Source organism: Nerophis lumbriciformis, linkage group LG13 (genome assembly GCF_033978685.3).
Source record: "Nerophis lumbriciformis linkage group LG13, RoL_Nlum_v2.1, whole genome shotgun sequence".
Taxonomy (NCBI): Eukaryota; Metazoa; Chordata; class Actinopteri; order Syngnathiformes; family Syngnathidae; genus Nerophis; species Nerophis lumbriciformis.
The window spans coordinates 24,264,182-24,290,420 of record NC_084560.2 but is presented as its reverse complement, the minus strand read 5'-3'; the positions used below and the strand labels follow the sequence as shown (position 1 = coordinate 24,290,420).

Below are 26,239 nucleotides of genomic sequence, written 5' to 3'. Positions count from 1 at the left end.
GCTCCATGAGAGGAGCAACATATTAGATAACAGCTAATCAGCATGTGCAGTATAATATAACCATAATAATAAGCATACTGTAATGTTAAGTTACGACAATTGTAGAACTTAACACTCCAGTGGTACCCACCAGTGTGAGTGGCTCCTCCTCCATCAGAGAGCAGTGGGAGGAGGACATGGACACAGAGTCATCAGAGAGCGTACGGGGGTAGCGAATGTCGATGCTCTGTCTTTCCTCTTGATTCTCCTCCTCTTTGAGGAGCGAGGAGAAGTCCAGACCAGAGCTCTGCAGCTCGCCGTAAGTACCACTTGCCACCATTTGACCCTGACAAACATGACAAAATGTATTAACTTAATTTTCAAACTACAACCACAATAGTAAACGTTGTTTACTATGTACTTGTAGTTTGAAAATGTGTATAGACCTGTACGACATATGATTCAGCTTACTGACTTACAGTAATACCTCAAATAACAAGCCTTAATTGATTCCATGACCAAGCACATAACTCTACTAGTGTTGTAACGATACCCGATATGTTGGTACCGGTACTAAAATTATTTCGATACTTTTCGGTACTTTTCTAAATAAAGGGGACCAAAAAAAATTGCATTATTGGCTTTATTTGAACAAAAAATCTTAGGGTACATTAAACATATGTTTCTTATTGCAGTTAAGTCCTTAAATAAATAGTGAACATACAAGACAACTTGTCTTTTAATAAACAAGTAAAGTAAACAAGTAAACAAACAAAGGCTCCTTAATCTACTTGTTCATTTACTGTTAATATCTGCTTACTTTCTCTTTTAACATGTTCTATCTACACTTCTGTTAAAATGTAATAATCACTTATTCTTCTGTTGTTTGATACTTTACATTAGTTTTGGATGATACCACAAATTTGGGTATCAATCAGATACCAAGAAGTTACAGGATAATACATTGGTCATATTCAAAGTCCTCCTGTGTCCAGGGACATATTTCCTGAGTTTATAAACATAATATAAATTTTTTTTAAACGAAAGATCTGATGTCAAAAAATATCGACATAATCATAGTAGTATCGACTAGATACGTGCCTGTACTTGATATCATTACAGTGGATGTTAGGTGTAGATCCACCAATGGTGTTTGTTTACATTGTGTTGCCGGTGAGCTACGGTGTGTAGTGAAGCATGTTTAGCTATTCCTCGTCCTGCAGGGATGATACTTGTAAGAAACTTACTTTATTTGTCGCCATGGCGACAAGGATTAGTGATTTAGACGTAGCTAAGACACTGCCGACGGCGGGTGGACGTTAGCTGCTAGCTAGCTAGCCATGTCTTAAAGCACCTCTCCCTGAGGGCGTTTCAGTGTTACAACTTCACCTTTATCGTTAGTTATTAAGCCAAAATGCGTCCGTTCTCCCTTTTCTGTATACACACTGTGTCTGCTTGTAAGTACTCCGTGATTGTGCGCTGCCGAACATGCTCCTCTGCTCGTAAAACCAGCAATGTCACGACGTGACTTCGACGCGGGGGGGATGCGGGACCGGTACGTTTCAGAGACTGTATAGTACCGAAAATGATTCATTAGTATTGCGGTACTATACTAATACCGGTATACTGTACAACCCTACTCTAAACACTCGTATTTCAAATCAGCTTCTCCCATTGAAAAGTTAATTGAAATCAATATCTTAATTGATTTCAATCACTTGTAGTACAATCTGTGAATGTACTACACTTTTAGTAGTTTTACTAAGGTATTTAATAATAATGTAAAGCATTCACCTCTAAAAAGGACGTCCAAATTATTTTTGATCTGTCCTGATCGGCATCTTGCCGTCTCATTAAATCAAACATGACAATGAGCCGAGTTACCGAAGAGGGAAGGCTGGTCAAGGGGGCTGGGATAGCAATGAGCAATGGGCCCCGTTCAGCAATCGTTCTTAAGAACAAATGTTGTTCTTAGGCCCACTTACGAAGTTTTTAAGGAGATTTGTGTATTCACCAATGTTTTGTTAGCTGGGATTTGTTCGTAGGTAAGAACAAAATCTACAAGTGCTCCAAAGCACTCTTAGGGTGGCCTATTTGTTCTGAAGTGTGACAAGTTCTCTTACTTCTATTGTCTAATGTTAAATTAATATCATAGATAGATAGATATAGATAGATACATAGATAGATAGAGATATATATGGACAAGACAGACAGACAGGCACACACACACACACACACACACACACTCTTGCTGCTACTGCAAGATGCCGCAGATCGTGCCCTGGGGAGGGAGCACATATTTCACGACCATGTAGACCTATTTGCCCGAAGTGACGAATATTTATTTGGCCGTTTCGGGGCTGCCTCAGCTGTCCCCCCTTTCTTAAACTTACGTTTTGACATTATGTATTTCCCCCGAGGGATAATACGTATTTCTCTTCTGTAATACGTATTTCTCTTCTGTAGTCTGTTTGTGTTTTCTCCGTGTTTGATGTTCGACTTTTCCGCTGGAATTGTGCCCTTATATGGGGAATTAAGGGCGTGTTTATATGCAAATTATGATAGACACGCACTAAATATTTGGCATTCAGCAACTTAAGAACAGCAGGTGGGAACAATTTGGGCGTTTAAGAACACGTCATGAATTTGAATAGACTCTTCTTAGGAAATCACTTAAGAAATATAAGAGGAAAAGTCAGGATCTTATTGCTGAATGGGGCCCAATGACGTTAAAAGCTGCTGGGAGGGACACTATCACACTAGACTGGGCAGCAGCAGGGCCGATGAGGACACCACGTGGACACCGCATCCAGGACAGCTTCAGGTGTGTACAGGAAGCAGAAACATTGGTAGAAGAGCAAGCCACAGCAGTGCCAACAGAGGACATTGCCAACTTAAGCTGGCAGGCTGTGGTAGCTGGACCACGGCTAGTGGTTTCCAATGGTTGGAAAACCAAGTTATTTCGATCGGGGGTTACTGTGGCATTCACGAGGCTTAAGGCTGATTGTATCCCAAACTGCTCGAAAGTTGTGGTACCACTGTGTGTGTAGGAATCAATGTGTAGTGATGACTAACTGACTGAATATTTTTTATACATTTTCTTAGCAAAACTTATAAATATGGATACAATATCGTACACTCACCTCCTTTAAGACAACAATTTGATGTGCAGCCTTCAGATACTGCAGCTGATGAGTGACCAGAACACGCGGCTTGTTCCTTAAAAGTCCACAGATACATCTAAATGTGTACAAGTTAGAACATGCAGGATTAGAATCTTTAATCTCGCTCTTGTATCGAATTGTATTAATTAGATTATTATTGAGTTACTCCTCAAAGATGTGCTTGCCCACTTCAGCATCCACAGCACTGAGAGGGTCATCCAGCAGGTAGATGTCTGCATTACGGTACACTGCTCTGAAAAGTACACTTAAAGAGTCAAAAAAGAGAAAAGGTGTGCTTTGTTAGCGTGCACACCTGGCCAAGCTGACCCTCGCCTTCTGTCCTCCACTCAGGTTAGACCCTCTGTCTCCGACCGATGTCAAGTCGCCTCCTGGCAACAGCTCCATGTCCTGGACAGGATCCAAATGCAGCCCTTTACCGAGTCATTTAGAGACAGAGTGGACTTACTACAAGCTACAGCGTCCATAGCTCGATGGAGAAGAGGACTAACGAGCGGTTCTCACTCTCTTGAGGGCACACGCTCTCAGGACTCTGTCGTACTTCTGGCGGTTAAGCTCTTTGCCGAACAGGATGTTGCTTTGAATGGTGCCGGGTAAAATCCAGGGCTGCTGAGAAGTGTAAGTCAGAGCACCCCTGACTTTAACCACACCGCTCCCCTGACTCAGCTCTCCCAGGACGGCACTGAGGAGCGAAGACTGACACACAAGGAATCAAGTTACTATTTTAGTGTCAAGTTAAGTGTTCCATGTGATGTCACGTTTACCTTCCCAGATCCAACAGGACCGATTACAACAAGCAGCTGACCGGGCCTCACGTTGAAAGACACATTCTGTAAGGTTGGAGCCTCTTGAATCTGTGAGAATATACTACTTTTAGCCATTCAGCAGATTTTAGGTTCACTATATTTCCTCCTATACAATTACAGGAGACAATATTGTGTTAACTTGGGTCATACTTGCCAACCTTGAGACCTCCGATTTCGGGGGGTGGGGGTGTGGTTGGGGTTGGGGGCGTGGTTAATGAGGGAGGAGTATATTTACAGCTACAATTCACCAAGTCAAGTATTTCATATATTATATATATATATATTATATATATATATATATATATATATATATAATATATATATATATTATATATATATATATATATATATATATAGAAATACTTGACTTTCAGTGAATTCTAGCTATATATATATATTTTATTATATATATACATATTTATATATATATATATATATATATATATATATATATATATATATATATATATATATATATATATATATATATATAAATAAAATAAATACTTGAATTTCAGTGTTCATTTATTTACACATATACACACACATAACACTCATTGTTGAGTTAAGGGTTGAATTGTCCATCCTTGTTCTATTCTCTGTCACTATTTTTTTAACCATGCTGAACACCCTCTTTGATGATGCATTGCTGTGTGGCACACACAAAAGTGCTTTCATCAAATGCACTAGAGTCTGGAATCTTCCATCTCTCCCTAGCATGGCCCAAAACCGGTCAATCTTTGCTTCCTGAGGAAGATCTTCACTGCCAAGCACTTGGTAGTCCACAACTTCCAACTTCCAGGTCCAATCGCAGCTGCGGCTTGGAACTTATAAGCTATGTCTTCATCTTACTCGTCGTCGGTGTCGCCATGGCTGTATATTCCTCGTTCTTCTGCTTCGTCTCCTTGTTGTGTGCGCAGTTGTGCACTGCACTCTCTAAAAGCCATAGATGTTATTGTCATATATGCATGTACAGTAGATGGCAGTATTGTCCTGTTTAAGAGTGTCACAACATTGCTGTTTACGGCAGACGAACTGCTTTACGGTAGACGAAAACGTGACTGCTGTTGTTGTGTGTTGTTACCGCGCTGGGAGAACGTTAATGAAACTGCCTAACAATAAACCCACATAAGAAACCAAGAACTTGCCCTCGATCATTCTACAGTTTATACAGTGGGAAAGCGGACGTGAGAACAGGCTGTCGACACGTCACTCAGGTCTGCATGGAGCTGGAGGGGGCGTGGCCTCCAGCTCCGCCTGAATTTCGGGAGATTTTCGGGAGAGGCGCTGAATTTCAGGAGTCTCCCGGAAAATCCGGGAGGGTTGGCAAGTATGACTTGGGTACAGCATACCACTATTTGAGGTAATAATTATATATTTGTTCCAATACCTTGTCCCAGTAGCAAATCAAATCCTGAATCTTCAACATAGCGTCTTTCTTCTCTGCCACAGGAAGCCCCAAATGCTGAGGAGCAACTTCATCCAGAAGGAGAAAGGTCTGACAACAATCAGTGTACCTCAGTGGTAATTTGCAATACAAGTATTTTAAAGCGTGGATAATAAGCCAGTGTTGGACTTACTTTGATTCTGCGGATGCTAATAAGGGACTCAGACACCTTCTCGATAGCGTAAGGGAAGAAGAGTGTGATGGTCAGTCTGATGGCGCCGTAGAGGGACATGGCCATGAAGATTTTACTGGAAGACAGCTGGTTGCCTGTCAGCACGTAGACGCAAACAGTGATGAAGATGATGAGCTTGATGGCCACGAAGAAGGATGCCATGTTCAAGCCACGCAGGTAGGAGCTTTTCATTACCGAGGAGATCTCCATTCTGCATGGTAACACAAAAAGGTGTCAGTAAATGCAAACCTGTGAAATCTATGCCACATCAGGACACTGGAGGCATGAAAAAAACAAATAACTGCAGCAAAATGTAAACTGTGGGGTATAATACTTTAGAGTAAGCTGACATTAGCATGTGTCTTCAGATTCTGGACCAATGAGCAACTAGCAATTTGCCATCGGAAATAAGTCAATATCCATTATGATAGAGAAAAATGCTTGAGTGTGAGTGAGTTTGACATGTGCATCATGGTGCACGCCACAAAAACACAGTACTTCATAAACCAACTGAGTCCAATGACATAGAGAACAAGGACAACTAAAGTTGACACTTATTGCAGCCTTCGTCCGACTTTACAGCCGTTAGGTTGACCCAGGGACACTTCAACTTAGCCTTTGCCAAAAGAAGCAGAAACTCAAGGCATTAGGTGCTTTCATTCGCCTTCACAGTAGTTGGATGACGACACCGCTTCCACTTGATCTTCACATTTCACGTTTGCATTATACCCTGCAAGACTGGGTCCCGACTTGAACTGAGCTAGTGCTACTGCAACGTGGATGCGCCATGCAAGACTCGCCCAAGTGTAGAATACAGAAGATGGCTCTATCTACCAGTGGCTGGATTAACTCCCATGTATGGGTTCTAATGGACAGGGTAGTTCTTAGAGGTTATGTGCAGTGAAAAAGAGGCATTGGTTGGAAAGACATGGATGAATTAGATTTCAACAGTGAAAAAGACGCATTGGTTGGAAAGACATGGATGAATTAGATTTCAAAACAACCTACCTTCTGACTTCATCCACAAGAGCAGCAAAAGTTTTCTCCCACCCACACATCTTTATAACACGTATCCCAGTGATGACCTCGCTCATTGTGCGTATTCTATCATCAGACAGGACTGCAGTTTCAGCCCTACAACAGCAGAAACACTCATAACCAACATAAAGTATAGCACATTTGATGGCTACAAACCTCAGAGTGGAAAACAGTCTTCCAAACATGGTCTGCACTGGGATCAGAACAAAAATTACGGCTATTCCCGCGAAGCATGATGGACCGATCCAATACATCAACAATACTATCACCATGGCTGTTTGCAGAGGACCAATCCACAGATAGTGTAGATACAAAGTTACCTAGGAGACAAGGATGTAATATAAATATGCAGTGCATATACACTCTTGTCACACAAATACCTTCAGAATATAATGGCAAAAAGTCTGCCTTATCAAAGAAAGTCATGCAAAGTTCTGACTGACACTGTCAAGTTGATATTCATTTATGATTACTACTTTCATAAACATATCTAATAAAGTGTTCCCTCGCTACTTTGCGGTTCACTCACTGCATCTCAGTGCATCAAGGCTTTTAAAGCATCTTGGAATACCGTTAAGATTTAAGTACCTATAAATTATGTAGGTTTAATAGTGTATGAACTGTGTGGAGAGCTTGAAATTTATATAATATTCATATAAATCCTAAAATAAATAGCGTTTTTTCATTGCAGAAGTTCACTTACCACGGGGGAATCTGGAACGTACCCCCGCGATAAAGGAACATACATACTTGTGACACCCTCCTTTGATTCGGTTTTCCACTAAATGTTGCTGCGCTTCTCGTATGTCGTCTCGGTTATCGTACGGCCAAACATTGTACGCGACAAGCTAGTACGCGGAACAGAGTGCCCAAACAAAGAATCCCATGCATTGGTGACTCAATCGCTGTGATTTTGATTATTGCACAGAGCTGCAAATTGACTTACTTTTGTTCCAAAGAAAGTTGCAAGTGCCAGCATGTTGATAAAGATGAGAAACTTTATTCAAGACAGAACTCACAGTAAAGTGTGAGGATAGCGTCTGCACGGCTCGCCGAACATGCCGACAAGAGTCCAAAAGGTAAAGGTGACGGGGAACGTTCATTTAATTTGTCATTTATGTGTTTTACATTGTTTCTTTACATGTAAAAATATATTTATTCTTGATAAAATGTGTTTTTTGACCTGTGGCCATACTTGCCAACCTTGAGACCTCCGATTTCGGGAGGTGGGGGGTGGGGGGCGTGGTCAGGGTGGGGCGGGAGCGTGGTCGGGGTGGGGCGGGGGCGTGGTTGGGGGCGTGGCTAAGAGTGGAGGAGTATATTTACAGCTAGAATTCACCAAGTCAAGTATTTCATATATATATATACATATATAAGAAATACTTGACTTTCAGTGAATTCTAGCTATATATATTTATTTTATTATATATCCATCCATCCATTTTCTACCGCTTATTCCCTTTTGGGGTCGCGGGGGGCGCTGGAGCAGAAGGCGGGGTACACCCTGGACAAGTCGCCACCTCATCGCAGGGCTTTATTATATATATATATATATATATATATATATATATATATATATATATATATATATAATAAAGCCCTGCGCGACCCGAGGGTCCCTGGTTCAATCCCCACCTTGTACCAACCCCGTCATGTCCGTTGTGTCCTGAGCAAGACACTTCACCCTTGCTCCTGATGGGTGCTGGTTAGCGCCTTGCATGGCAGCTCCCTCCATCAGTGTGTGAATGTGTGTGTGAATGGGTAAATGTGGAAGTAGTGTCAAAGCGCTTTGAGTACCTTGAAGGTAGAAAAGCGCTATACAAGTACAACCCATTTATCATTTATTATCATTTATATATATATATATAAATATAAAATAAATACTTGAATTTCAGTGTTCATTTATTTACACATATACACACACATAACACTCATCTACTCATTGTTGAGTTAAGGGTTGAATTGTCCATCCTCGTTCTATTCTCTGTCACTATTTTTCTAACCATGCTGAACACCCTTTCGCACGTACCCAGAAAGGTTTCGAGTACCACCAAAAAAACGGAATCTCTGAAGACAGTATACAAATCTGTGTTAAAGGTGTACAAATACTGTTTGTATAATAAGCATGTTATTGTTTACAAACAAGGGTTAAGAGTTCAGTACTAAAAAAAAAAAAAAGAATGTGGCTTAAGTACAGTTTTGTAGGAATGTAATAGAGTGATCTATGTTTGTCTGTTGCCATCTCCTGGTGAATGTTGGCTATAGCGTACTGGGGTTACTTTTTGGTTGGCCAACGATTTACGTGGTGTTGCGCACCTGACGTCAAGTGTGTGAGTCTGTTCTGAAGTCTACAGTAAAGAGACATACTTCATCACCTCGCCTGGTTATTGCCTCCAACTCAAAATATTATAACAACATTGCTGTTTACGGCAGACGAACTGCTTTACGGTAGAATAAAACATGACTGCTGTTGTTGTGTGTTGTTGCCGCGCTGGGAGGACGTTAATGAAACTGCCTAACAATAAACCCACATAAGAAACCAAGAACTCGCCCTCCATCATTCTATAGTTACAACATGTTTGGGTAGGCACCTGCTTATATTGTGGGAAAGTGGACGTGAATACAGGCTGTTGACATGTCACTCAGGTCCGCATGGAGCTGGAGGGGGCGTGGCTTCCAGCTCCGCCTGAATTTCGGCAGATTTTCGGGAGAGAATTTGTCCCGGGAGGTTTTCGGGAGAGGCGCTGAATTTCGAGTGTCTCCCGGAAAATCCGGGAGGGTTGGCAAGTATGCCTGTGGCATATATTGTAGCCACTTACAACCAAGCATTTCTGGTTAAAACCCCACTGACAGTGTCAATCTGAACTGAGCATTACCACCATTGTACTTACTGTATATCAGCTCTTGGATAGGAACACAATGGATTATGACTAATTTGCATACGTAAAACAAGAAAAGCTATTTCCAGATAATTACCTCATCAAATCTGTTGACGTCATTGGACAATAGATTGACAATTTGTCCCGTCGTTGTCTTTGTTAGCGCTGTGTTGTTAAGACTGAGAGCCTATGGCAGAACAAATGTGTTACAACAGTGTTGTTCTTACGATGCAGATGTGTCTTGATAGATCTGACCTTACGATAGATCATGTGACACATGGCCACGCGGATTTTCATGCCTGCTCTTTGCACCTGGTAGAAATAGAGATGGTGGAGCAGAGCCGCCCAAAAAGTGGACATGGCGATGCCAGCCGCATAGCCGTAGGCCTCGTAGACTGCAACTGGGCTTCTGGCGTTGGGCTTCTCAAAGTACTCAATTACCTTCCCAAGTAGCCACGCCTGAACTAATTTGATGCTTTCCTGGTAAATTGAGTAAATCAAACAATAAACTATGCTTAATAAAAAGTATATGCCCTCTTTAGGATGAATACCAGTAGTTGCATGATACCTCTATGAAGATGAATACTCCAATGCGAGCGTACGATCGCCAGTAACACTTAATTAGGGCTTTGGTAAGTTTGGGCTGGCGCAGATCTTTTGCTGCCATCTTGACTTCTTGGTTCCAGTACCTTGAAAAAGCATAAACATTAGGGGAGCTCAAAAATTGATTCACATCCAACTTCTAAATTGATTCATAATTTTCAAATACAGTAATATGGTGGAAAAAACCCACTACATTTTACAGCAGTATAGCTCGCTTGGTAGAGTGGCCGTGCCAGCAATTTGAGGGTTCCAGGTTCGATCCCTGCTTCCGCCATCCTAGTCACTGCCGTTGTGTCCTTGGGGGCAGCACGGTGGTACAGGGGTTAGTGCATGTGCCTCACAATACGAAGGTCGTCAGTTCAATCCCGGGCTCGGGATCTTTCTGTGTGGAGTTAGCATGTTCTCCCCGTGACTGCATGGGTTCCCTCCGGGTACTCCGGCTCCCTCCCACCTCCAAAAACATGCACCTGGTTGATAGGTTGATTGGCAACACTAAATTGTCCCTAGTGTGTGAATGTGAGTGTGAATGTTGTCTGTCTATCTGTGTTGGCCCTGTGATGAGGTGGCGCCTTCTGCCCGAATGCAGCTGGAATAGGCTCCAGCCACCCCCGCGATCCCAAGAGGGACAAGCGGTAGAAAATGGATGAATGGATTATACAATATTCATTCATTGGAATGTTTGTTGTAAAAAAAAACTTTTGTCTGCCAAGTCCATGTTCTTGTGCACCACCTTTTTTTCCTAGCAACAAGTGACTTGAAACAGTTGAACTATTCCAGGGTTTTTCAACTTTTTTTGAGCCAAGGCACATTTTTTGCATTGGAAAAATCCAGAGGCACACCACCAGCAGAAATCATTAAAAAACAAAACTCAGTTGACAGTAAAAAATGGGCTCAATTGTTGGATATGACTTCCGAAAGGGACAAGCGGTGGGAAATGGATGGATGGATGGATGGATGGACTTTAAACCATAACCAAGCATGCATCACTATAGCTCTTGTCTCAAAGTAGGTCTACTGTCATGACCTGTCACATCACGCCGTGACTTATTTTGAGTTTTTTTCCTGTTTTCCTGTGTGTAGTGTTTTAGTTCTTGTCTTGCGCTCCTATCTTTGTGTCTTCTTCTCTTTTTTTTGGTATTTTCCTGTAGCAGTTTCATGTTTTCCTTTGAGCGATATTTCCCGCATCTACTTTGTTTTAGCAATCAAGAATATTTCAGTTGTTTTCATCCTTCTTTGTGGGGACATTGTTGATTGTCATGTCATGTTCGGATGGACATTGTGGACCCCGTCTTTGCTCCACAGTAAGTCTTTGCTGTCGTCCAGCATTCTGTTTTTGTTACTTTGTAGCCCATTCAGTTTTAGTTTCATTCTGCATAGCCTTCCCTAAGCTTCAATGCCTTTTCTTAGGGGCACTCACCTTTTGTTTATTTTTGGTTTAAGCATTAGATACCTTTTAACCCGCACGCTGCCTCCCGCTGTCGTCTTCATATTGTGATCACAAAAAACCATGTTTCCGACAAATACAAAGCAATTAGCTACCGGCTGCCACCTACTGATATGGAAGAGTATTACACGGTTACTCTGCCAAGCTCTAGACAGCACCGACACTCAACAACACATAATTTGCAGACTATAAATACTGGTTTGCAAAAAATATTTTTAACCCAAATACGTGAAATTAGATAATCTCCCACGGCACACCAGACTGTATCTCACTAGTGTGCCGCGGCACCGTGGTTGAAAAAAACTGAACTATTCTATTGAATAGTTTTATGAGGGGCATTTTCATTTATTGTCTGTGCAGTCAAGTACAGTTCATTGCCATTATCAGAAAACTGTTTGTGGGTGCCTCGCTAGCAAATAATTTTAGCAATGAAACAAAACACCAGCGGTCACACAGAGTTCAACTGCTGTGTGACTGAGGGTCCTCGGCTCCAGTCGCTGCTGGGAGCACCATATTACTGCGTCACAAGCATACCTGACAAACTAGTCTATTAGGCAGACAGCACTACTCTGTGAATGTGTGAGACATCGCTACATACCTGTAATCATCTCAGCTTGGACATGACCAGCTGACTGCAATATACCAAAATATATTCAGGCAAATTGATTGCTTAAAATGTCTCACTCCCAAATAGTGAGAAGAGTGTGGAAAGAACAGCCTTGTTTTTGTCACACGCTGAGCGGTACTTTCTATATATAGGTGGGCTGAACTTCAAGCACATTATCAACTGTGATATCAACTTTCCTCAAAGAGGGAGAGAGGCCTGAGGACGTACATGTGTACCAAATTAACTTTTTGCACACATTAGGTACACCTTAGATCCGATACAAAAGCTGCATCGAAAATGACGCACTTACAAAGATAAGAACGTTGGCAGTGTTCAGTATTGTGGTTGTAGTTTGCTGCACAGTGACCTGCTCACAGCTCTTTTGAATAGATTAGCTCCAATTAGGATGAGGCACAATATTATGACAATTGCGTAGCTGCAAGAGTCGGTTATTTGCACAAATGTGTTTGATTGTGTAGCTACACTGTGTGGAGTTTACACGGTATTTCTCCAAGTACAACTGGGGACTAGGAATTGTCCATAGGTGTCAATAAAGTGTGAATGTTTCTTTGTCTATACTATATGTGCCCAGAGTCAGCTGGGAGGCTCCAGCTCACCTTTGACTCTAATGAGTAATGAGAACAGATGTTTTATTGTGTTGTGTTTATCTTATTTCCCATAAAATGGGTGAAAATATTGATGTTTTATCAAACCAATATAGAGTAGTACCTTAAATTACGAGCTTAAATGATTCTGTGATGGCGCTCCTAACTCAAGACACTTGTATCTCAAATCAATGCCTCCCATTCAATAAAACTGAAATCAATTTAAATGGTGCTTTCCCACCCCCTGACAACTAAATATTAACATGTGCCTTTTAAATGGGAAAAAAAGTGCTACTAAGAACTACAGTAGTTTTATTAAGTAATGTAATAATAATGTACAGCCTTTAACCTGGAGAGAAGACTTATCTCCTTCCAGCTGCTTTGCCGTCAACCACACAATCAGCAGCTTTTCCATATTTTCATGGATAAATGTCAGCCGTTTTGATATTATTTTAGCATTATTGGCTGGTGTTACTCATTCTGCTTCAGTATGGTACAGACTAGCTGGAATATGCTTAAATTGAAATTGCTTTGTCAAGTCAACTACACACACTGTCATTTTTTTTTTGAGGATTTATTTCTTTATTTCAATAAATGTCATGTATCTCTAGCTATAAGTAGCAAGTAAGACCGGATGTTTTGGTCGGATCTTACGGGGTTCGCTGACATTTGCTAAAGCAACTTATGACGCAGATGTTTGTATTTTAAATGTTTGCTTGCAACTTAAAGGATAACAATTAGCCGAAAGACAGCTCTTATCTCAAAACACTCTTAAGTTGAAGTACCACTGTTTAAGTTTTTAATTGGCTGCATTGTGGACTAGCGGTTAGCTTGTTGGCCGCACAATCGGAAAATTGAGGGTTCAAATTTGTTTGGGCGTTTGTGCGTGGCGTTTGGATGCTCCCCCTGTGTGTGCGTGGGTTTTCTTCGGTTACTCAGGCTTCCTCCCATGTATCCACAGGTGTGATTTATTGTCCATATGTGCCAAGCCAGTGGCTGGCGACCAGGACACACTCCAGTTTACCCTATCTTTGACAAGTGGTTTGGTAAAAAAAATGGATGGAGTTGTAATTATGGCGTTATTGTTTAGCTTTAAAGAAGCTAATACATGTTTCGATGAATACTTCCTACATGTCATGAAAGTTTATAAACAAAAACATTTCAAGAGTCAGTCCCTCCAGGATTTTGCTGGCTTTTTTTTTTTATTGTTTCAGCCTAAAATTTGCAAAGTTGCGATATTTTGAGGCATTTTTTTTTTCCAATAACATTTAATCAACTTGTGCTTTTATGAATTTTGTTATCAATATTTTAAGTGTTCATTGTAGCATTAACCTAAAAAGCACAGGATTTCAATATAAATTGGAAAACAAATACTGTATTGATGTTTTCCTCATTTTATACCAGACTTAAAAGTAGACACCAGATGGCAGTAAAAGCACATACTCAGCATAGCTGTCAATAGAGAGATTATGCACAACTTGGTTTCAGGGTACGTTACAAACATGGCGTTCTGTCGTCACGTGATGGGCTTTTGACCAATTATTTAAGAGATTTTCTGGCCATGCTATCTGATTGGTCAAAAGCCCCTCACGTAACTACAGAGCGCCATGTTTGGGACCAACTCTAAAACAGAGTCGTCCATATTCTCTCTTAGGTTTGTACGGTATAGTACCGCGATGCTAATGAATCATATTCGGTACTATACAGCCTCTGAAAGCTACTTCTAAAACACTAATCCTCACCTCCATGGCGACAAAGTAAGTTTCTTACAAGTATCCTCCCTACAGTTCGAGGAATAGCTATACATGTTTCACTACACATCGAAGCTTAACGGCATTGGTGGATCTACACCTAACATCCACTTTAATGATACCAAGTACAGTAGCGTATCTAGTCGATACTACTATGATTACATCGGTATTTTTTGGCATCACAACATCTTAAGTTTTTTTTAAATGTATATAATGTTTATAAACTCAGGAAATATGTCCCTGGACACATGAGGACTTTGAATATGACCAATGTATGATCCTGTAACGACTTGGTATCGGATTCATACTCAAATTTGTGGTATCATCCAAAACTAATGTAAAGTATCAAACAACAGAAGAATAAGTGATTGTTAAATTTTAACAGAAGTGTAGATAGAACATGTTAAAAGAGAAAGTAAGCAGATATTAACAGTAAATGAACAAGTAGATTAATAATTCATTTTCTACCACTTGTCCTTAGTATCCATCCATCCATTTTCTACCGCTTATTCCCTTCGGGGTCGCGGGGGGCGCTGGAGCCTATCTCAGCTACAATCGGGCGGAAGGCGGGGTACACCCTGGACAAGTCGCCACCTCATCGCAGGTAGACAGACAACTTTCACACTCACATTCACACACTAGGGCCAATTTAGTGTTGCCAATCAACTTAATTTTGCTAAAATAATAGAATGGAAAATGACACAATGTTACTGCATATGTCAGCCGCTAAATTAGGAGCCTTTGTTTGCTTACTACTAAAAGACAAGTTGTCTTGTATGTTCACTATTTTATTTAAGGACACAATTGCAATAAGAAACATGTTTAATGTACCGTAAGATGTTTTGTTGAAATAAAGCCAATAATGCCAATTTTTTGTGGTCCCCTTTATTTAGAAAAGTACCAAAAAGTATCTAAATAATTTTGGTACCGGTACCAAAATATTAGTATCGGGACAACACTAGTCTCTCTATATACGGCTCAGATACTCAGTTTATTGTCAAATTAGTGTACTGTTTTCATTATGTATGACTAATAATTGTCATAATTAATTATAATTATAGAAGAACACCACCAAAGGTTTTTCTGATTTACCGTTGTCTGCTGTCGTCCAGAAGTTGCAGACATTCTCCGTGTATGTTTATGCTTAAAAAGTGCTTGTTCATCTTAAACATTAATTTATGTTCCAACAGATTTAAGAGCTGGTAAACAGACGATGAGAGGTTACCATCACACTTTAACATCTCAGTCATATAAGCGCTTGCCTCATTGCTAGGTCAGCATTGCAAATGAAAGTATGTTCTTGATTGTCTTATCCTTGATAAATAAATGTTTATATATAAATCAAATACAATATTCAGTATATAAATTTGATTGGTGAAACTACGCAGATTGGCCAAAATGTGCAGAGAAATTGCGGGCATCAGGGAAAGTTGCGAGGTCGTACCTAATTGTGGCGGTTTGTCAAATTTGCTTGAATTGGCCCGATTGTGAAAAAGGTGGAGTGCCATCTCCAGGTTGGGGAGGAGATCTTGCCCCAAGTGGAGGAATTCAAGTATCTCGGAGTCTTGTTCACGAGTGAAGGAAAAGTGGATTGTGAGATCGACAAGCGGATCGGTGCGGCGTCTTCAGTAATGCGGACGCTGTATCGATCCGTTGTGGTGAAGAAGGAGCTGAGCCGAAAGGCAAAACTCTCAATTTACCGGTCGATCTACGTTCCCATCCTCACCTATGGTCATGAGCTTTGGGTTATGACCGAAAGGACAAGATCACAGGTAAAGGCAGCCGAAATTAGTTTTCTCCGCCGGGTGGCGGGGCTCTCCCTTAGAGATAGGGTGAGAAGCTGTCATCCGGGAGGAGCTCAAAGTAAAGCTGCTGTTCCTCCACATCGAGAGGAGCCAGATGAGGTGGTTCGGGCATCTGGTCAGGATGCCACCCGAACGCCGCCCTAGGGAGGTGTTTAGGGCACGTCCAACCGGTAGGAGGCCACGGGGAAGACCCAGGACACGTTGGGAAGACTATGTCTCCCGTCTGGCCTGGGAACGCCTCGGGATGCCCCGGGAGGAGCTGGACGAGGTGGCTGGGGGGAGGGAAGTCTACCCGACCTCGGATAAGCGGAAGAAGATGGATGGATAGATGGGTGGATGGCCCGATTGTGACATCGCAAAATCCTGGAGGGACTGAAGAGTCTCTGTCTTACCATTGTAACTCATCCCCAAGTCTGTCCGATGCGTCCTCGGGAAGAACCCTGTACATGTCATCTTCTCCTAGCCTCCTCTGGTGGCCGACTCTGAACAAGGGATTCAACCAACTGCAAAACCAATTCACAAAGTCAGTATATGAATTTACATGAATTTAAAAAACAATCATATTTATGCACAAAACAATATGTGGCCACCCGAAACAATAATAAACAGAATTGTAAGTGAACTAAAGTTTATGATCAAAATACATAGATATTACATTATAAATGTGCCTGTTATTACATGTGCATTTATATATAAAACCCAGTGGTGTGCCATCAGGGCCAGCAAGGCCTTCTCTGCTGGCCTAACATAACCAGAAATCATGATCATAATTAAAGATAAAAGTCATTTTTAATTTACTTTCCCTAAATATATAAAAGTATTCATATTCTCTCCATGTCATATTATGCTCCTTCCAGTGCTGTTGTTTTTAGATTGAGTTTGTATCCAATCAAAATTCAGCTAGCGTATGTTGCCATGCTGTACGAAATCTGCTCGGGGCCTTCAGAATGCCGGCAGCTGGATGCTTTTGTTGAGCACACTGTGGAGTAAACTTTTAAGAACTCAGCCAACCAGCTTCATCTGCATCTTTTATGATTAGACAAGACAACACATGTATTTGCAAGGCCATTTTCAAGAAGGATATTTAAAGAGAAACTACATCTTGTGAGACGATGTCGGCCAACCTCGGAAGCTAGCTCAGCTGTCCCGGCGATGAAATGTGAGTTCAGATATTTAATTGTTTTATTTTTTCACGTTCAATATGTTTTTGCAATTTTAATTTTGACAGTAACACATAAGATATGTTTTAATTGCTGATGCGTGCTTATTGATTTTTAAATGCGCCTGTTTTGTACAATGCCCAGTAGTGCGTAAATGTGTTTCTTCATAGTATTTCTCCAGCAATTGTCATGTGGTGACATCAGTGATGCTATTTTGAGAGGTAATCATTGAAGACACCACTGAAGGCCTAGTTTGAAAAGCACGGCCCGCCACTGATAAAACCTTGATGAAAGATGTTGGATGTTTTGTAAGCGCTTTATAGGCAGAATAGAATGACCCACAGGCTCTTTTGTAAGCAAACTTTTGCTCACTTATTTATTAGTAGAACACCTGTGCTCTTGTCTTACATAAGGATTGTGAATGATAAACAACATTAAAAAATAGTGTAGTGTCCAATGAGCCGGCTAATGCATAAATAGGTACAGTAAGTGTGGCTACTTGAACCTTTTATTCTAAGATAAATATTAACTCTGAACATTAAACATGTGCTTTTGTCCTATCCATCCATCCATCCATTTTCTACCGCTTATTCCCTTTGGGGTCGCGGGGGGCGCTGGAGCCTATCTCAGCTACAATCGGGCGGAAGGCGGTGTACACCCTGGACAAGTCGCCACCTCAAAAGAAGTGTAAACGGTACTTTTGCGGCTACCCGCCATCACACTCAGGTGTGTGTTTGTGTGTGTGTCTCTGTGTGCGTGTGTGTGTGCGTGTGTGTGTGTGTGTGTGTGTGTGTGCTCTTGTATTGCAACCCTTCTTGAGACATCAACAAGGAAAAGTACCTTCCATATGAGGACCGGTGAACAAGTTAGTACATAAATCATGGTCCCAATACAGAGAACCATTGCATCTAATACAGAATGTCTCATTTGCACCCCTGGTGGTGAAATCTATCAAAATTAGGGTGGTCCCAAAAAGGATGGATTTTTCAAATTCTCTCCACTTCCCTCCTCTGGTCAACATATGAAATAACAAGTGTGTAAGAAATTGAAATGTGCCCCCTTTGGCCAAAATTTTTTTTTTTTTAAATAGGCATATAGAGGCATACTATAATATTTTTAAAGTAAATAATGAAGATTAAAAACCAATTACAAACAAAAAATGTAAAATAAAAAAAATTAACTAAAAGCATTCTTTTTCTCACAATGTGTCGACTTTTTTCTTATAAAATTAGGAACAATTTCTCATATTCTTTCTGTTTCTGTAATATTGCAATATTTTCTCGTAAAATTATTACTTTTTTATAATAATAATAATGGATTAGATTTATATAGCGCTTTTCTAGACACTCAAAACGCTTCACAGAGAAGTGAGAACCCATCATTCATTTTTACAACTCATTCATTCATCATTCATTCTCCGGTGTGAGCGGCACCGGCGGCAAGGGTGAAGTGTCCTGCCCAAGGACACAACGGCAGCGATTTTGGATGGTAAGAGGCGGGGAGCGAACCTGCAACCCTCAGGTTTCTGGCACGGCCGCTCTACCCACTACGCCATGTCGTCCCTAAACCTACAATTATTACTTTTTAATAAAAAATGGTGACATTTGTCATAGAAAATTCTGACTGTTATCCCAATATTGCCTTTTTTTTTGTTGTAAAACAGTGACATTTTTTGAGTAAAATTATGACTTTTGTCATAATTTTGCCAAGTAAAATTCCGATTATTACAACATTGCCAAAATGTTTACGTTTTCTTATAAAATTGTGACTTTTGTTGAGTAAAATTATGACTCTTTTCATAAAATCGCCAAAATTTTAAGCTTTTCTGGTAAAATTGCGACTGATATTGAGTAAAATTCCAACTTTTATCATAACATTGCACAAATGTTCAGTTTTTCTTGTAAAATTTTGACTTGCGTTGAGTAAAATGACGACTTTTATTATAATACTGACAAAATTCGAAGTTTTTCATGTGAAATGGTGACCTTTTTCTTGTGAAATTCCAACTAATTTTTCACAACAAGCTTTTTTATATTTGCATAGTATGTATATCTTATTAATGTTGTAAATACAAATCTTTATACATCTAGAAAGGGTGGTCCTACAGAGGTAGGCATTTTTAGGAGGTCTCTAGAAGGTAACAAATACAATCCTGTGCGTGCGTGCGTGCGTGCGTGCGTGCGTGCGTGCGTGCGTGCGTGCGTGTGTGTGTGTATTCTTGCATTGCTCCCCAAAGAAAAGTGCCTTCCATATGAGGACCGGTGAACAAGTTAAGACATAAATCATGGTACCAATACAGAGAACCATTGCATCTAATAGAGAATGTCTCATTTCCACCCCTGGTGGTAAAATCTATCAAAATTAGGGTGGACCCAAAAAGGAGGGATTTTTCAAATTGACTGTGTGTCGGTTTTAAAAGTGCTCCCTGTCTGGTCAACATATGAAATAACAAGTGTGTGTAAGAAATTGAAATGCTCCCCCTCTGGCCAAAATTAATTTAAAAAAATTAATAAATATGCATATAGAGACATACTGTAATAGTTTAAAGTAAATAATGAAGATTAAAAACCAATTACAAACAAAAAATTCCCCAAAAAATAAACTACAAGCAATCTTTTTCTCACAATGTGTCGACTTTTTTTTTTTATAAAATTGGGAATCATTTTTCATATTCTTTCTGTTTCTGTAATATTGCAATATTTTCTCGTAAAATTGTAACTTTTTTATGTAAAATTATAACTTTTTAATGGAAAATGGTGACATTTGTCATAGAAAATTCTGACTTTTATCACAGTATTGCCAATTTTCTTGTTGTTCTTGTAAAATAGTGACATTTTTTGAGTAAAGATTTTGCTAAGTAAAATTCAAATCATTATTATTATAATATTGACAAAAATTTTAAGTTTTCTTATAAAATTGTGACTTTTGTCGAGTAAAATTACGACTATTTTCATAAAATCGCCAAAATGTAAAGCTTAACTGGTAAAATTGCGACTGTTATTGAGTAAAATTCCAACTTGTATCATAACATTGCACAAATGTTCAGTTTTTCTTGTACAATTTTGAGTAAAATGCCGACTTTTATTATAATAGGTAGGCATTTTTCGGAGGTCTCAAGAAGGTAACAAGTACAAGAATATGTGCGTGTTCTTGTATTTCTGCCCTTCTTGAGACATCAACAAGGAAAAGTACCTTCCATTAACAAGTTAGGACATAAATCATAGTCCCAGTACAGAAAACCATTGCATCTAATAAAGAGCCAAAAACTAGAGTCTGTGAACATTGCTCCAAAGTCAGGGTTTTTTGTTGATTTAATGTGCATACAAAAGTAAACATTGACAGGTGTAAAGGCAGCAATATATGATAAAACAAGACGGCAGCTAAAGGACTTCTCTGTTCATCCCCGAAAAAAACGCCAGGTGAACAGCTGACTTTTGTCACAATTTTGCCAAGTAAAATTCCGATTATTATTATAATATTGCCCAAATTTTTAACTTTTCTTATAAAATTGTGACTTGTTGAGTAAATTACAACTCTTTTCAAAAAATGATCAAAATGTTAAGCTTTTTTTGTAAAATTGCAACTGTTATTGAGTACGATTCCAACTTTTATCAAAACATTGCACAAATGTTCAGTTTTTCTTGTACAATTTTGAGTAAAATGACAACTTTTATTACAATAGGTAGGCATTTTTCGGAGGTCTCAAGAGGGTAACAAGTACAAGAATATGTGTGTGTTCTTGTATTTCTACCCATCAACAAGGAAAAGTACCTTCCATGAACAAGTTAGGACATAAATCATAGTCCCAATACAGAAAACCATTGCATCTAATAGAGAGCCAAATTCTAGAGTATGTGAACATTGCTCCAAAGTCAGGGTTTTTTGTTGATTTAATGTGCATACAAAAGTAAACATTGAATGGTGCAAAGGCAGCAATATATGATAAAACAAGACGGCAGCTAAAGGACTTCCCTGTTCATCCCCGAAAAAAACGCCAGGTGAACAGCTGACTTTTGTCACAATTTTGCCAAGTAAAATTCCGATTATTATTATAATATTGCCCAAATTTTTAACTTTTCTTATAAAATTGTGACTTGTTGAGTAAATTACAACTCTTTTCAAAAAATGATCAAAATGTTAAGCTTTTCTTGTAAAATTGCAACTGTTATTGAGTACAATTCCAACTTTTATCAAAACATTGCACAAATGTTCAGTTTTTCTTGTACAATTTTGAGTAAAATGACAACTTTTATTACAATAGGTAGGCATTTTTCGGAGGTCTCAAGAGGGTAACAAGTACAAGAATATGTGTGTGTTCTTGTATTTCTGCCCATCAACAAGGAAAAGTACCTTCCATGAACAAGTTAGGACATAAATCATAGTCCCAATACAGAAAACCGTTGCATCTAATAGAGAGCCAAATTCTAGAGTATGTGAACATTGCTCCAAAGTCAGGGTTTTTTGTTGATTTAATGTGCATACAAAAGTAAACATTGAATGGTGCAAAGGCAGCAATATATGATAAAACAAGACGGCAGCTAAAGGACTTCCCTGTTCATCCCCGAAAAAAACGCCAGGTGAACAGCTGACTTTTGTCACAATTTTGCCAAGTAAAATTCCGATTATTATTATAATATTGCCCAAATTTTTAACTTTTCTTATAAAATTGTGACTTGTTGAGTAAATTACAACTCTTTTCAAAAAATGATCAAAATGTTAAGCTTTTCTTGTAAAATTGCAACTGTTATTGAGTACAATTCCAACTTTTATCAAAACATTGCACAAATGTTCAGTTTTTCTTGTACAATTTTGAGTAAAATGACAACTTTTATTACAATAGGTAGGCATTTTTCGGAGGTCTCAAGAGGGTAACAAGTACAAGAATATGTGTGTGTTCTTGTATTTCTACCCATCAACAAGGAAAAGTACCTTCCATGAACAAGTTAGGACATAAATCATAGTCCCAATACAGAAAACCATTGCATCTAATAGAGAGCCAAATTCTAGAGTATGTGAACATTGCTCCAAAGTCAGGGTTTTTTGTTGATTTAATGTGCATACAAAAGTAAACATTGAATGGTGTAAAGGCAGCAATATATGATAAAACAAGACGGCAGCTAAAGGACTTCCCTGTTCATCCCCGAAAAAACCGCCAGGTGAACAGCTGACTTTTGTCACAATTTTGCCAAGTAAAATTCCGATTATTATTATAATATTGCCCAAATTTTTAACTTTTCTTATAAAATTGTGACTTGTTGAGTAAATTACAACTCTTTTCAAAAAATGATCAAAATGTTAAGCTTTTCTTGTAAAATTGCAACTGTTATTGAGTACAATTCCAACTTTTATCATAACATTGCACAACTGTTCAGTTTTTCTTGTAAAATTTTGACTTGCGTTGAGTAAAATGACGACTTTTATTATAATGCTGACAAAATTCTACGTTGTTCATGTGAAATGGTTACCTTTTCCTTGTGAAATTCCAACACATTTTTCACAACAAGCTTTTTTATATTTGCATAGTATGTATATATTATCAATGTTGTAAATACAAATCTTTATATGTCTAGAAAGGGTGGTCCTACAGAGGTAGGCATTATTCGGAGGTCTCAAGAAGGTAACAAATACAAGAATGTGTGTGTGTCAAACGCTGCTGTTTCTTACCAGAAAAAAATCCTGGAAAGAAGATTAGCCTTGACCGACGGATTATCCCTGGTGTCTCTCCGCCGGGTTTCCATGTTGCTGGAAGGCAACACGGATACTTCTCTGCTGCCAAGCTACGAGAAAGTAAGAAGGAAAAAAAAAAAAAAGTTGTTGGCGAGTTTATGCCAATATTACATCTGTTAGCAGCAGTTAACGTTGCTCGAAAGCAGCCGGTTCGGCAGCCAAGCGGCGCGTGCAGGGGGCGTGTACGTGCAGGGTAGCCACGCCCATGATCTGCTGTGATTGCCTGGCAGAGGTGTCAATCAACAAAAGGGCTACTTAACTCAGGCCGGAAGTCCACCACCGCCGCCGCCGCCGCCGCAAAAACCGAAAGTACACTGGAAGTGGTAAAACATACCAAATGTTGCAGATATAAACAGTAAAGCCAGGAGGAGTAGGACATGAATATTTGTTTAAATCAGACGTGAGTACTCGTACGACACAGGTGATGCGTGCGGTGAAGTGTGGCGTCATCTGCTGGTGAATGAGAGAACGGCAGGCAGAAAACGTACTGTGACGATGAAATAACGTTGACGTCATAGATAAATGACATATTTGAAAGTAAACGCTTTATTTGGAATGCATGGCGAGATGATTGGTACAATTTTTTCAAAAAGTTTGAATTGCTAGGCGATAATTGTTTCATATTTGTAAATATGTTGTTTGTTTAAACCAGGCCTGGGCAGTTATTTTGACTCCGGGGCCACATTTAGAGAAAAAAATGTGTCTGGCGGCTGGTATATCTATTTTTAGGAACACTAATATAAAACCTCACAATAATGTCTGATTGAATGCTAAAAACTCCTTAAAAAACGTAATGGAATTTTACATTTTCCTATGAAGGATAAAACACTGAATATTGACAACATATGAACGTCACACCCCCTTTTGATCGACATATTTTACAATCAAGTGAAACGCAACAAAAATGGAACAAACAGTGAAATGTGAACGCGAAGGGTACAAAATAAACCCAGCTACAATCTGATATAGCTGATATTTGCTAAAATTTCTCCCAGGGATCAATAAAGTACTTTCTAATCTATATATCACTAAGCTTTGGAACTTTTTTGTGAAAATCTCCTTCCGCGTCTGTGGAAACGCTTCCATCCCACACTGCTTGGTGCCTCATCATACCAAAGACTATAAAAATGGGACCCATTACCTCCCTGCTTGGCACTCAGCATCAAGGGTTGGAATTGGGGGTTAAATCACCAAAATGATTCCCGGGCGTGGCCACCGCTGCTGCCCACTGCTCCCCTCACCTCCCAGGTGGTGATCAAGGGTGATGGGTCAAATGCAGAGAATAATCTCGCCACACCTAGTGTGTGTGTGACAATCGTTGGTACTTTAACTTTAACTTTAACTTTAACTAAGTAGATTATTATAGTAACTGGTATATCCCCCATAAGCGCAGATTCCAACCATTGAAATACTTAGTATAGTTGAAGACTTGCGGTCATTAGAAAACATCACTGCACATCATAATGGCAGCTACACTTTCCATCTTCCATCCATCCATTTTCTACCGCTTATTTCCCTTCGGGGTCGCGGGGGGCGCTGGAGCCTATCTCAGCTACAATCGGGCGGAAGGCGGGGTACTTTTCATCTTAAAGACCTAAAAAAACTATTTGGGAATGTTCGGCGGGCCAGATTGAAAAGCTCAACGGGCCGCATGTGGCCCCCGGGCTTTAATTTTCCCAGGCCTGGTTTGAACCAAACCCTTTCCACTGTGGACAGCACACTGAGAAATCAAAGCATGCGGGCGCCATTTTTGACATTTTCCATTTTCAAAACCATTACAATAAGTCATGTCTACTATTACTTTTTTTTTTTGTCAACGCTTAAATCTCTGGACCTCAGATCTAATTGTTGATGTTTTATGCCATTTTTTAAAAGAAAACTCAGTTTTTATGGCAAAAACACAACATATGCAATATATATCCCCCAACACACAGACACACACACAATATTTTCAAAGTTGAGTTGAGTTTGTGTTTATTTGGAACATGCGTGCTACAACATGATTCATCCAGTTCCTCTATTCGACATGCTCGAAAAGGAGTAGGAAGAAGCAGAGCTCATTTAATCCTACCCCTATTCCTTTACATAACAGTTGCTAAAACTTTTGTTCACTTTTGTTCTCAATGTATTCACAATATACTCCATAAGTAATAACAATAAAAATAAATCAATAATAATTGGTGAAGTAAGTTATATTTCATATGGTGAGATGAGTAAGAGTACTAGAAAATGAATAGATGGATGAGATAAATTCAGAATGTTTATCATGGTTCTTCTTCTTTGTACTTTGTAAACACTTTAAGTTTGAAGAGTTTCTTGAAGTGGATCACATTAGTACATTGTTTGATTCTATAATTTAATTCCACATACTGACATACTGGAGGTTTTAAGTGTTGTACGTGCGTACAAATGTTTTAAATTACATTTTTTCTCTAAGATTATATTTCTCCTCTTTTGTGGAGAAGAATTGTTGTACATTCTTGGGTAGCAGGTTATAGTTTGCTTTGTGTATAATTTTAGCTGTTTGTAAATTTACTATGTCGTGGAATTTCAGTATTTTTGATTCAATAAATAAAGGGTTTGTATGTTCTCTATATCCAACATTATGTATTATTCTAACTGATCTTTTTTGTAACACAGTTAATGAATGAAGTGTACTTTTGTAGTTATTTCCCCATATTTCTACACAATAACTCAGATATGGAAACACGAGCGAGCAGTAGAGAATATGGAGTGATTTATTCATTATTGACGTGTTTCTTGCTACTTTATGTTGTATATTTTTTACATGAGATTTCCAGTTCAATTTATCATCAGTCATTAAGCCTAGAAATTTGTTTTTATTTACTCTTTCAATTTCTATTTAAAAAAAAAAAGTGTGGAATATTTGAATAATTCGAATAATTGGAGCCTAGAAATGGTATATAATTAATAACAACATTGATTTTGATGTACTATAATTTTTTTTAGCTGAAAAGGCCCCACTTATAAAAGTGTTACAAATCAGTCATGCATTTATTTATTTATTTTTACT

At 39.2% G+C, this 26,239-nt stretch overlaps 1 protein-coding gene across 3 annotated transcripts in view; it reads right to left on the bottom strand.

The window, feature by feature from the left end:
* The window catches only part of LOC133613711 (ATP-binding cassette sub-family C member 4-like), a 149,663-nt gene extending 126,306 nt beyond the window's left edge, over positions 1 to 23,357 (bottom strand). For 2 of the 3 annotated variants that reach the window (XM_061971439.1, XM_061971438.1), the window contains exons 1-15: positions 23,143 to 23,357; positions 16,711 to 16,821; positions 10,072 to 10,192; positions 9,759 to 9,983; positions 9,601 to 9,690; positions 6,781 to 6,944; positions 6,595 to 6,720; positions 5,548 to 5,797; positions 5,358 to 5,465; positions 3,926 to 4,015; positions 3,666 to 3,857; positions 3,457 to 3,551; positions 3,310 to 3,396; positions 3,123 to 3,219; positions 131 to 325 (exon numbers count right to left, since the gene is read on the bottom strand). In XM_061971439.1, the coding sequence (XP_061827423.1) occupies positions 131 to 325; positions 3,123 to 3,219; positions 3,310 to 3,396; positions 3,457 to 3,551; positions 3,666 to 3,857; positions 3,926 to 4,015; positions 5,358 to 5,465; positions 5,548 to 5,797; positions 6,595 to 6,720; positions 6,781 to 6,944; positions 9,601 to 9,690; positions 9,759 to 9,983; positions 10,072 to 10,192; positions 16,711 to 16,821; positions 23,143 to 23,216 (2,025 nt within the window). In that variant the 5' untranslated portion in view covers positions 23,217 to 23,357. Of the gene's footprint in view, positions 1 to 130; positions 326 to 3,122; positions 3,220 to 3,309; positions 3,397 to 3,456; positions 3,552 to 3,665; positions 3,858 to 3,925; positions 4,016 to 5,357; positions 5,466 to 5,547; positions 5,798 to 6,594; positions 6,721 to 6,780; positions 6,945 to 9,600; positions 9,691 to 9,758; positions 9,984 to 10,071; positions 10,193 to 16,710; positions 16,822 to 23,142 lie in introns of those variants that run through there. The other variant, XM_061971440.1, reaches the window with a different exon arrangement.
* Positions 23,358 to 26,239: the final 2,882 nt, after the last annotated feature.